The sequence below is a fragment of the Vanrija pseudolonga genome, chromosome 1, assembly GCF_020906515.1.
Source record: "Vanrija pseudolonga chromosome 1, complete sequence".
In the NCBI taxonomy this organism is placed as follows: domain Eukaryota; kingdom Fungi; phylum Basidiomycota; class Tremellomycetes; order Trichosporonales; family Trichosporonaceae; genus Vanrija; species Vanrija pseudolonga.
This window is the reverse complement of record NC_085849.1, coordinates 3418407-3430178: the sequence shown is the minus strand read 5'-3', so window position 1 is coordinate 3430178 and position 11772 is coordinate 3418407. Positions and strand designations below refer to the sequence as shown.

The 11772-nt window shown below is 60.9% G+C and overlaps 1 protein-coding gene across 1 annotated transcript; it reads left to right on the top strand.

Moving 5' to 3' along the window:
• Window positions 1-8260: 8260 nt before the first annotated feature.
• On the top strand, window positions 8261-9961 carry ran1_1 (Negative regulator of sexual conjugation and meiosis). Its single transcript, XM_062767775.1, has 2 exons — window positions 8261-8640; window positions 8792-9961. Exons 1-2 carry the CDS (start codon window positions 8293-8295, stop codon window positions 9728-9730), a joined length of 1287 nt encoding a protein of 428 aa, XP_062623759.1. The 5' UTR covers window positions 8261-8292; the 3' UTR covers window positions 9731-9961.
• The last annotated feature ends 1811 nt before the right edge of the window (window positions 9962-11772 follow it).

The window sequence follows — 11772 nt, the reverse complement described above, 5'->3', positions numbered from 1 at the left end:
CCGAAAGCTAGCACACGTAGCACACGCACGCATTCAAGATAGCCTAGACATGCTAGACATGAGCAATTCACCTCCGTCTCGGTTGACGTCGCGTCACCTCGGTAGACTATACGGCGCGTCTCATTAGTGACTTTGGTGCTCGGGCCCGACCTCCGCACTATGCGCGCTGTGGCTGCGGCACTGGCACTGGTGGCCTCCGTCAATGTCATGCCAGCGACATCGCCTCAGACACATCTGGCGCACGGCGATCTGCAGCTAAACCAAGCTTCCCCTGGCTGCCTCTTTTCTCGGGTACGCTACTCGCGGATTGGCGAGAGATTGAGGGTGGTGGAGCGCGCTTGATTTAGGGGCGAGCCCACCGGCATGCCCACGGCAGCTGCAGGCGCAGTCTCTCGGTGTGACGAGACCTCGGCGTAACGGTGTCGTCAGTGCCGCGACGGCATGCAAGTATTGCGTGCGTCTGACATGTCGCGCAGATCGGCATGATGAGGTCGCCCTCGCGCTCGGTCACTCGGGTACGAGGCATGCGAGGTAGGGATTGGCGAGGTGGCAGATCGAGGGTGTTGGAGCGCTCCAACAAACCACTCGAATTAGAGCGGACCTCGGACCTGCGGACTCGTGAACTTGTGCACCGCCGTGTCGTCACCGGGACCACCACGCCGCAGCGGCGCAGCTCGGTGCACCGCCGTCGACGCTTTCGACGGCCGTCGGGGTGGAGCCGGCGCGGAATGTTCTATTTCGCGCCGTCGCCAGGCCGAGGATAGCACGTCGAGGATAGCGCAGTCGGATGCAAGTTGGCGCTCTGTGGTGGCGCTGGGTCTGGCTCTGGCTGGGCTGGGCTGGGGTGGGTGGGTGGGTGGCGCAAACCATGCTACACCCGTCGTCGAGCAGCAGCAAGCACAGACAGAACTGCGCTTGCTTGGTGTGAGGCACAACTCGACGTAGCTTGACAACGATCTGACGAGGCACTCGCTCGCCCTGCCACTTGACTTTGCCCTGCCACTCGCCCACCCGCGCGGGCCAGACTTGGCTGGCCTGGAGGCACGAGCGAGCTTGGTGTATCCACACTTTTTGCTTATACCTCTGTTCCTATCGTCAAGGCTGGACAAAAGCCTGTTGCATGCCAACAGATTAACCAGGGCCAGGGGCGGCGACTGGGTTGGCAAGAACAGTTCAATTGTGAATTGTGACGGCAGAGGGGGCGTTCACGATGGCCAAGTGAGGTCGGTGTGGTCGAGACCGAGACTGAGACGAGACGGGATGCCGGAGTCAACGACGATGAAGCAAGAATGTTTCATCCCATGGGCACGTATCATAGGTGAAGTGACTCGAAAGAGAGAACAACAATGTGCAGAAGGCCGAGCCCGCCACGGGACTGTTGACATGTCAACAGCTCCCGTGTACGTGTTCAGCCCGTTTCATGTGCATGTCGGCACGCGTGGGAAGATTAGATGAAACCCGCACACGACAGAAACAGCAGAACGACAAGGGCGACCGAAACCAGGCTGGTCGCTAGCAGCAGATGCATGCTCGCCACTGCCGCTCCCGCTCTCGCAGCCAAGAACACTTTGACACACGCGCTAGCGTCGCGTCTCCCCGAGGGTTGAGCCACATTAGCAGCGGAGAAGCAAGGGCGAAGGCAGGCGCGTTGTTCCCGCCCGTTTAGCTCTCCGCCAGCCTGGGCATGGTCTGGAATGGAAAGGATGTTGGCCCGCCGCAGCCCGCTCTCGTCGTTAACGCTCTTCTCGGTCTTCGCTAGCAGCTTGCAGCTTGTGTGGGCGGTCTCTCGGCACGTCTCAACGTATGTAACGCTCGTCTGCGCGGCACTAGCCGATTGTTGGTTGCGCACCATTACGTTGATTGTTTTCGAGACTCTGTCGGCCTGCCGGCCTGCTGCCAATTCAACACATGAAACAGTGTACGCTGTCTGCCACTTTGGCAGGGGCGATGCCGAGAGCGTTCGGCACGGGAAGGCGCAGGCGACGGCGTCGCCTTGTGCTGCCGTCTGTGCCGTCGGTCTGCGTGTTCGGCGGTTCCAACACACGGACAACGGGCTGCATGCTGCTTGCGGAGTATGGAAAGATGCAAGTGCCGCGCCACGTAAAAAAAAAAAAAAAAAAAAGAATGAATGTGGCGTGGCAGCCGACTAGGATCGTAGACAGCGAGCTAGCTAGTTGCCGCGTCGCCAAGACATCACGACAACGCCCTTTCACACAGGCCCACGCATAATGGCGGGCAGCGGTCAGCTTAATGCCCACAAGCACAAGAGTGATCTGCGAAAACCACTAGCCCACCGCTCTATTCAGCGAGCTATGAGCTAAAAAAGTTGCAGTCACCGACGGCGTTCCAGTTCGGTTGGCCGTTGGCACGCGGCCAAATTAGCCTGGGCACCGGCTTCCCACCTTGCCTACTGCCTGACTGCCTGCCTGCCTGCCACCTGCCACCAGCGACAAGCACCCAGATGGCACGGGGCTACTGGTGCCTCGGGGGTTTTTATGGCACACCATGGCCCACTAGCGTATCCAGTGCCGATGCAGCTGGAATGGCGGCGGGGTGCCCAGCCGGCTGCCCGCCGCCACTTTAGCCTAGTGTGCTGGCTGGCTGCATGGCTGGCGCCACAAGTGTGGGTGCCGTCACTTACCCACACACCCACGCCTGGCCATGCATCGTCGCTTTCGCTCGCTTTCCGTGGTCACGGAGAGACCGACCCGAGTAATGTTCTGGACAGCAGCGGCCTCATCCCCGCTGCAGGGTTCATTTTGTCGGCGGGCCCGATCCCCGCTGGAACTTATTGAATGTACAGCACAGAGAGGCCACAGCAGCAGACGCCGCAAGCCGCAGCGGCAGTGTCGGTGACAGCGACGGGAGATGCACGCACTACGCGATCACATGAATAGCAGTAGGATGAAACAGGCCAAGGAAGCGTACGCCGTGCGACTGTGCGAACGCGACAAAGTCACGAGGAGGAGAGGAGATGCCGACGCGCGCAGCAGCGGCAGCAGCAGTGTGCAAGCTCGTGCTTGCTGTGCACGCGGTGGGCGATGGGCTACATTGCACAGCGCACAGCCAAGCACCTGCGCGCCTGCGACCAAGGCGGCGGCCAAATGACAGGCACAGGTTAATGACGCGGAAACGGAGTTTGGGGACTCGGAAGCGACCCCACACCCGTGCCTTTGTTGCCTTCGTTCCTCTGCTCCAGTGCCACATTGCCCCTGGCCCAGCAAGCAAGCATGCACAGGTCAGGTCCGTCCTTAGTTGTGCCAAAGGCCCCCCTAAACCCTCACCTGCGGCGCACCTGCGTTGCCCATCGGAATGAGCCACGGCACGCTCCACCCACCCATCTTGCCCACCATTGTTAAATCTACGAAGATGGGCTAGAGGCTCGTGCCGTTCCCGTTGAGCGCCAATGCCCTGCACACTGCGCGTGTAGCTTTTTTTTCTGTGCGGCACAGCCGCACAGCGCAGCCAGACAGCGCCACCGTACGTACGCCTTCCTAACGCTGGAACCGTGTTGCCTGAATTGAAGCATGCGCAAACAACAACAACAATACAATAGTGCCTTCGGCACAGAAGGCCTCAGGGGCTGGGCTTCCCGAGTGACATCTGTGGCGATCGCCACGCCACAGAGACACGGGGTGCTGGTGGCGGCTGGCTTGGAGGCGTCAGCGGCTTGCAGTGCAGCAGCAAAAAAAAAGGTTTGATGCCAAACACACATCGGCGCGTTCTTTGTTGACAGCGGGCTAGTGGTTGTCGTCGCCCGTTGCCGTGCCGTCGTCGGGCCAGACGACGACGACATGCACGCCCGCCGCCATCCGTTCCTGAGTAAGGAGTGAATGCATACAGTTCTATTCCCCCTGCAGTTGTGGCGGCGGGAACGAGTGTCACACAATGATAATGGGCGGGGCTGGAACCGACGCCACATGAAACTACCTGCAGGCGGCTGTTGTTGTCTTGTTCTTTGTGGTGGTGCATCGACAAGCCATCATTTGTGGCACCACTCAATGTGCACGGTGCTGCTGCACGGGCACACGAGTGAGCGAGCGAGTGAGCTCCGAAAGCGTAAATCTGCCTGAAAGAACAATGCATGCATCTGCTGCTGATACCGCCGCCGACGTGGAGGCGGAGGAGGAGGCGTAACGTCCTCCCCGTGTATGTGTCACGGGGTTAGTAACTTGCTGGATGGTTGTGAGGTGGTCGTGAGGCCGACGCTGCCAACGGCAACGGCGGGGCTGTATCCTGTGGCTGCCGTTGCTGGGTGCTGCTTCCAGGACGATGTGTTCGTTGGACGGCCCGTACCAGACTCGTAGCGTGTACCAGACCTCGAGCGACCCCAACTGACGGGACGGGTCGGCGGCCTCGTGATCGTTGCCGTGGAGCCAGAAGTGGCAGTGGCTTCCGGAAAGCATAATCTCCCCTTCAGATCGCGTCGTGCGACGTCTGTCGGTCGACGACAGACGCCGACGACAGCGACGCGGGTGCAGACAGCGACGAAAGGGGTCGCGGCAGTGTCGAACTGCGGCACCAAGCATTAACCATCGGCCTAACATAACCCCTGCGCGGAGCACCCGCCCGCTATCCGCGCTCTCGTTGGCCCGCGGCACCGTCCCGGCGGGCCTGGGGGACCTGATCTCGCCCAGTGTGATACAACCATGCGCCTCTGCCCGCCCGTGACAGGGCAGCTACAACAGCGCGTGCATGCCAACAACCCAATTACGCACATTGAGTGCTACAGCCGCCCTCGTAGCCGCCCGCCCGAAGCGAAACGACGTCGGCCTGGGTTGCATGTGCTCGCTCGCGGGTTGCGCGATTTGCAGCTTCCGGCCGGCGGACCCGACGGTGTGGTGCGGTGCGTGCGCATATGCGCAGCACACAATGCAATGCACGCGGCGCGGTATGAAAACACACACCTCCCTCAATGTAAATGACACAGGACAGCCCCAGCCAGGGCCAGGGTGCGTGCCGCGCTCCACAACATGGCGGAGATGAACCTTTGGGCGGGAGGGTTCACCGAACCTTGTTTCTGCTTAATGCTGTAAGGTTTACAAACCGACTTTACAACTGCTGACGGGGTGGGGGTTTCCGTATTTGTTCATGGCGTAACAGAGTTTCAGGGGACGAGCGAATGAGGTGGGTTGGGATGGGTGGGTGGGTGGTCCGGCAAGCTGGAAGGGGGCCAAGGGGGGTCGCTCCGTCGGTCTCCAGGGGTCGGTTGAGGGTTGATGTGTTTGGGGAATCGTGATCGCCGAACGAAGGGGGTGCCATTACGTCCTGACGCGAGGCAGTCGGCGGAGCACCAGGGTGGGCGAGCGGGCGTGAGCCTTGGCACACATCAGCAGCGATCAGTGATGATGCGGCGCGACCGAACACACTCGCGCCGGCGCCACCATGTGCAACCAGCCAGCCATGATCACTACGGCGTTAGAGAGAGCCGTCATCGGGGGATACAATGACGGTGAGTGCCACTTGCTCCCTACGTGGCGTAATGTGCCACTCGGGCACGGTGCAGCCCGCCTTGTGTGCCAAGATTCTTCTTTTCTCCGTCCGACGGTACGTGCTTGCGATGCATTCGAGATGAGATCCGGCCCACCAGCGCAAGCGCAGGCTGGGCGTCGCCGCGGCGCGGTCGCGGCGTGGCGCGTTGGACCAAGATGGCAAGCTGCAGCACGACGACGACCGGGGATGACTGGACCTGTCTGCCACGCTGCTGCGCTGAGCGGCCGCTGTGCAAAAGGTGGCTTACGACCTCCAGTAATAGTCTCGAGGGGTTTACATCATGACGCGTCTACATTGAACAACAGAAAGCGTCGTATGGTAGCGAGTTCCCTGTCGGCATGCTGACATTCGTTTCATCGGCCGCGGGCAGCAACATGCTTTGACGGCTTGGGCTGGGGTGGGCCAGACCTGGGCTAAAGTTCTGGTACGGACACTAGGCTGTGATTTGATGTAACGCACTAGTTGGACTAGGCCTTACGGCACTTGCGCACAGCTAGCTCTTGGTGCTGCTAGGGCAGAAGCAGCAGCAGGAGCATTGATTTGTGAGTCGTCGCTAGCGGGCATGTTTAATCCCCGTAACGGGCAATTCCAGATGGGTGCGCAGAGGGGAGGGGGGTTACCATACATTCCACAGCGGTGCGATGGGTTCAAGGTGGACGGCGGGGAGCATTTCCAAACTCTTTTGGCATGGTGCGTTTTTCCAACCTTCTGCCGAGGAGCAACAGGACACAAGGGCAAGGGCCGAGGGCAGAGCTGCTGCGGTTAAGAAAAAGGTTGCCGTGATACTGTTCGCCTGGGGCAGTTTAGAGTTGGGCAGATCGGCTGGCGAGCGAGTCAAGCGTTGTCGCCTCGATTGCCATGTCGCATGGCACGCACACATTGGACGGGGCGACTTTGTTGGGGACGGTTTGTGTCAGGCCCAGGAGATTCAGGGTGGGCAGTTGTCAGTTTGTAGCTTGCAAGGGTGGGAAGCGGCGGGAGACAGGCACAAGAGGCGGCCTGGTGGCGGCGGGGGGGAGAGGGGGGCTTGCGGGCTGAGGCGGGGGCGGCGCAGGCGTGACTTGTTGGCTTAGTGTTGGCATCATTCGGTGCCAGGGATGGGTTGTTGGTTATACGGGGGGGCAGAAGGGCAGCAGCATGCGGCATGCGGCAGCCGCAGCGGCGGCCGGCAAGGCAAAGCCGGCCAGCACCCTCTCGTACACCTTGTCGTATAGCGCATGTTTCTCAGGTGTGGCGTTCCGAGGCACATGCTACTTTGAAACGCCCACATGCTTTATTCGGCATGTACAGCCTGCCGCAGAGTTCTTTATTCATCAGCCCACTCAAGGGCCGGGGCAGGCAGTGAGGCGGCGTCCAGTTCAGTTCCATTGGCCCTGAGGACAGACAGAGACTGCTGTGGGTTGACGTATCCTCTCCTCTCTTGCCCTGCACACAAGGGGGGAAGGCCAAGATACCAAGGCCGCCGCTGCCGACTTGGTGGGGACGAGCTGGACGAGCTGGACGAGCTGGACGAGACGACCGAGACGAACGAACGACACAGCCGTGCCTCGCCCTCGCCCCTCGCCCTCTCGCCCACCTTTACGCACGCACACGACGTACGCACGACGACAACGCACACGCACTCACCTGCTTCCCCCCCCCCCGCCTACGCACGCACGCACGCACATGCTTTTCAAACCCTCTCGCAACGCACATTCTGCTTCCCGCCCGGAGCATGACGATGATCGGATACTTACCTATCGATCTAGGCTGCGATGCATCCTGCCTGCGGCTGTCTTGCCTTCGGGCCGCCACCCTTGGGCCCCCGTTGGCTCACGCCTGCCTGCCCCATCAACGTAAGCGCCTACCCTTGGCCCTTTGCCATAGGAAAAAAAGAACGCGACACGTCTACAGCCAGTCTGGCTTGCCGGCGATGACGCTGGCTTCCTTCCTCTTGCCGCCACCGCCGCCGCCGGCCGCCATGCTGCAGCATATGCTACCACTTGCCGCTTGCCGCCGCGCGGCTGCCGCCCTCACCGTGCCGGCTCGCTGGCTGGCTCGTTTCCCGTAACTTGACCCCCTGCCCTGCTGGTGTCGGGACCAACCCACCCTATTCTGCCCAGGACGGAACAGACGCAGTGGTGCTGCGCTGCCGCCGCCTCGCGCGCTTCGCTGCCTGATGCCTGATGCCGCGGCTTGCTCAGTCTTGGTTTCCCCAGGGTCTTGCACTGCACGTAGGCTGGCCGGCCGAGCCAGCCAACACCGCCCAACCTTGGAACAGATGCCCAAGTCAGCCGTGTCACAGGGAGAACCCAAGCTCAAAAATGGACCTGACCAGAATATGCACGTCGCGCGCCAGTTCCCCGCCATCTCTTTACCTTCATTTCCTTGAAACCTGGCCTTGCTGGCCCACTTCCTCCATCCCTTCATCAAACCCGACTCCTCTCCTCGATTCATCTCCATTCCCCCTCCTTCCTTCCGTCTTGACGTCTGCAAGACGAACTTCTCATCTCATCTCATCTCTCTTCATTGTCACTTATAGATTTCCGTTTTTATTCATTTAAATAATACCCAGCCGCGCGTCACCTCGTCGTCGCCGCTGCCCAACAAAGCCTCTTAACGAGTCCCCCACCAACACGTCCTTGCCGCCGCCCACACCCACCGCCACACCTGGGTTTGTCACCACCTTTGTCCAACAACAACCAACAACCAACCAACAATAAACGCCCAACGACAACACGGGCCCACACACACACACACACACACACCACCCTCCCCCCCCTCGCCACCAACCCCCACCCCCCGTTTACGAAATCCGTCATGACCGTCTCGTCGTGCTCGTCCCACCCCCACCCTCGCTTCATTGACAATGGTTACGTCCAGCTCGTGTCTGTGATCGGCAACGGTGCTTACGGCGTCGTCTTCTACGCCCTCGACTACCGCTATGGCAGGCCCATCAAGCGTGCTGTCAAGCAGCTCCGCCGTCACGGCATCGACGACAGGCAACGCCGCTTCCAGCTCCGCGAAATTGCTCTCCACCGCCGCGCCTCAAGGCATCCCTCCATCATCAACATGGACCGCCTTATCGAGGAGCCCGAGGCTGTCTACGTCGTCATGGACTATGGAGACGAGGGTGACCTCTTCGCCATGATCACCGAAAAGCAGCGGGTAAGTGTTGTGTTCAATGCATAGTCTGTGCCACGACAAGGCACACACCGCCAAGCTACCTTGGAACTTGGCACTGCCTCTTCCCACCCTATCCTCCGCCCTCTTCCCACTTTGCCACCAACGTCGACAGTGTGCTAACATTCTTTCCCAGTACGCCGGAGACAACGACCTCATCCGCTCCGTGTTCCTGCAGATCCTCGACGGCGTCGACTGGCTCCACCAGCTCGGCATCGCTCACCGCGACGTCAAGCCCGAGAACATTGTCTGCTCGGCCGACGGCACGCGCGTCCGCATCGTCGACTTTGGCCTTGCCACGTCCGAACCCACGTCGACGGAATTCGGATGCGGCTCGACATTCTACATTGCACCGGAATGCCTCGGCGAGTGGCACTCGTCGGCCGGCTCGTATCCCACCCGCACCGCCGATGTCTGGTCGCTCGGTGTCATTCTCGTCAACCTCGTCTGTGGTCGCAACCCATGGCGCTGCGCGTCGCCCACCGACGAGTCCTTTGCCGCCTTCCTCCAGGACACGGCCTTCCTCCGCCGCATCCTCCCCATCTCGACCGGATGTCTCGACATCCTCACCCAAATCTTCACCCTCGAGCCTGAGCACCGCATCAGCCTCGACCGCCTCCGTCACCTCATCTACGAGCTCGACTCGTTCACTGACGACGCTGCCACCCGCGCCGCCGCCGTCAAGCCTCCCCCCGTCCCTCCCCCCGTTTACGTCCCCGCTGCCATTCCCACCGACGCGAACTACTACGACTCGCCCGTGTCCGACGACGCCGAGCCCGTGTTCTCGTTCGACGACCCCGAGCTCGACACTGAGCTCCCCCCCGCGCTCCGCGCCGACTCTGGTTCGCTCTCGCCCAACCCATTGCGGTCATCGGGCTCGACCTCGTCCAACGAGGAGCGCTTCCCTGCGACCCCGCGCCTGGGCTACTCTGGTGACCACTCGCACCTCGTCGCCCCTACCCCGCGCGTCGCCTCGGTCTCGTCCCTCACTGCTCCCATGTTTGAGGCTCTCGGCCAGCGCAAGTCGCCACGATTTTCCCCCGCCCCCTTTGCCACGCCTGCAATGTTCCTCTAACGTCTGAGACGTCCCAACACCATCAACAGCTTTTTGCTTTTTACTATTTCGGTCTTTCAGTTTAAACACCCCAGCATCAACCATCTATCTACATCGGCACTTGAAACACTCTATTTCCTCTTTTTCTTTATGCGTTAGTTGTAGGATTACCACCGCGTCAATGTCATCACGCGCGGCGGTTGTAGCTAGATACATTGAATAGTATGCATGTACCATGGTAGAGTCAACACAGCTGGGTGCGAGAATAGGTCGCTGCGAGGGAGAGAATAGCTTGCCGTGGTCGGAATAGCAGACACACTACGGCTCGAGTTGTCCTCGGCAGTAGACACGGTAGTTGACAACCGGTTGTTGCTGGCATCAGAGGACGCGACCACGACCCGTCGATCACAGAGACGCGACCCGTCTAATGTCGATCGTCGAGAGCGCGACTTGTGTGTGCATACAAGTGACTCACACAGTTTCATTGTGGAGCGAGCGAGCAACGCGCATCGGCGTCGCACCACGCGCTCTCGCCGGCTTACGTGGCGAGAACAAGTTCTGGCCGCCACGCACAGGGGCTACGCGTCGGGCTGCGACGTGCTGACGACAGCGTGCGCGCGCGCTCGTTCGCTCGTTCGCGGCCGTCAGGCCACGTCCACGTCGACACAGACGCGTTCGTTCGCGACGGGCGCGACGTGGTGCGCGCGACGCTGGGTCTCGACGACGCGACTGTCCAGGCTCGCTTGAGTCATCATCACCACGACCATATGCTCACCGCACAGAAACCACCACCCAGGCCCTGCTTGCTCATTGTGGGGCGCCCAGTGTTCCCACTGCAAAGTCGTATACCCCACTCGACGTCTGCCTCATAGTGCCCGCCCACATGATGCAACAACCCCAGACAGCCAAGACGCCGGATTATGCTTCACACGGGGGAGGTAGGTGCACCCGTTCCGCACTGTGCCCCAGAAAGAAGCAGCAGCCACCGACGCAGTGACATTGAATCGTACCTACCGCTTTGACGGACGGAGCAAGCAAGCAGGCAAGGAGCTTGGCTTACGACGTCGCTAAACCCCCCCAAAGGCCAATGCAAAGTGGGTGCGTGGGTGGGGGAGGTGCGGGGCCGACATGGTACTCGCCCACCCAGTGGCGGCCAAGCCCGCCGCCGGAACCCACCCCTCGGCATGCATGCATCGGCGTGACTTGTCCTCCTTCCTAGCCGCGCAGCAGCTGCAACGCATGCAGCGGAAAAGACCAACCAAGCGCGAGGAACGAGTCCCACCCAGCTCAACTGCATGAACCCAATTCCACTCCCATTCCTCACGGCGGCGTACGTAGTGCATTGAATCAATGTCGCTGCGCTGCCAAGGGGAGCCGTGTCATGTCTGAAAGGAAAACAGGGAGCGCCGACCAGGCCGGAAGTGTCGTCGTGCGAGGCTTGGTGCTCAAGCAAGGATGGGCTGGCGACGCGCGATGATGATGGTGCTGCTGCTGCGTGCTTGATTTGATGATGGATAGCTGCTACATCGGCGTCCTTACGCCGGCTCCAACCCCCTGACGGACGAGCCTAGTTTAGATCCAAGCTGGCACACCACGTCAACAACCTCGGTCGGCGAGGTGACTCGCGTCTTCTTCCGTTGTTCGCTCGGTCGGCCGGCCGGCAAGAAGTGATGTTCGTTGGGTTTCATAAGATGCCAGCAACCGCCGGCGTCATGATCGGCCCAACTGGCGTGCAGTGTCGGCCCCTCGGGGGCGATGCTGCTGCACAGTCGGTCGCTGGAAAGTGCAGTAAGGCAACGCAACGCAAGGCAGCGCAAGGCACAAAGACTACGCAGGTACGACGACGACGACGGCAGCAGTTGCCAGCCGCACATCCCACGGTCTCGTCGCTTCTGGGTCGCCGAGGCACCGTGTCGCAAGTGCACCAAGTAGTCATGTTCTCGAACCGTGTCACCTGACTTGTGTGGTCGCTGCTGCTTGACGACGGCCATTCGACATGCCTCGCGGCATGGTCACGGATCTGGTCTGCGCAGTGACGACAGACAGGTGGCGACGACGACCGC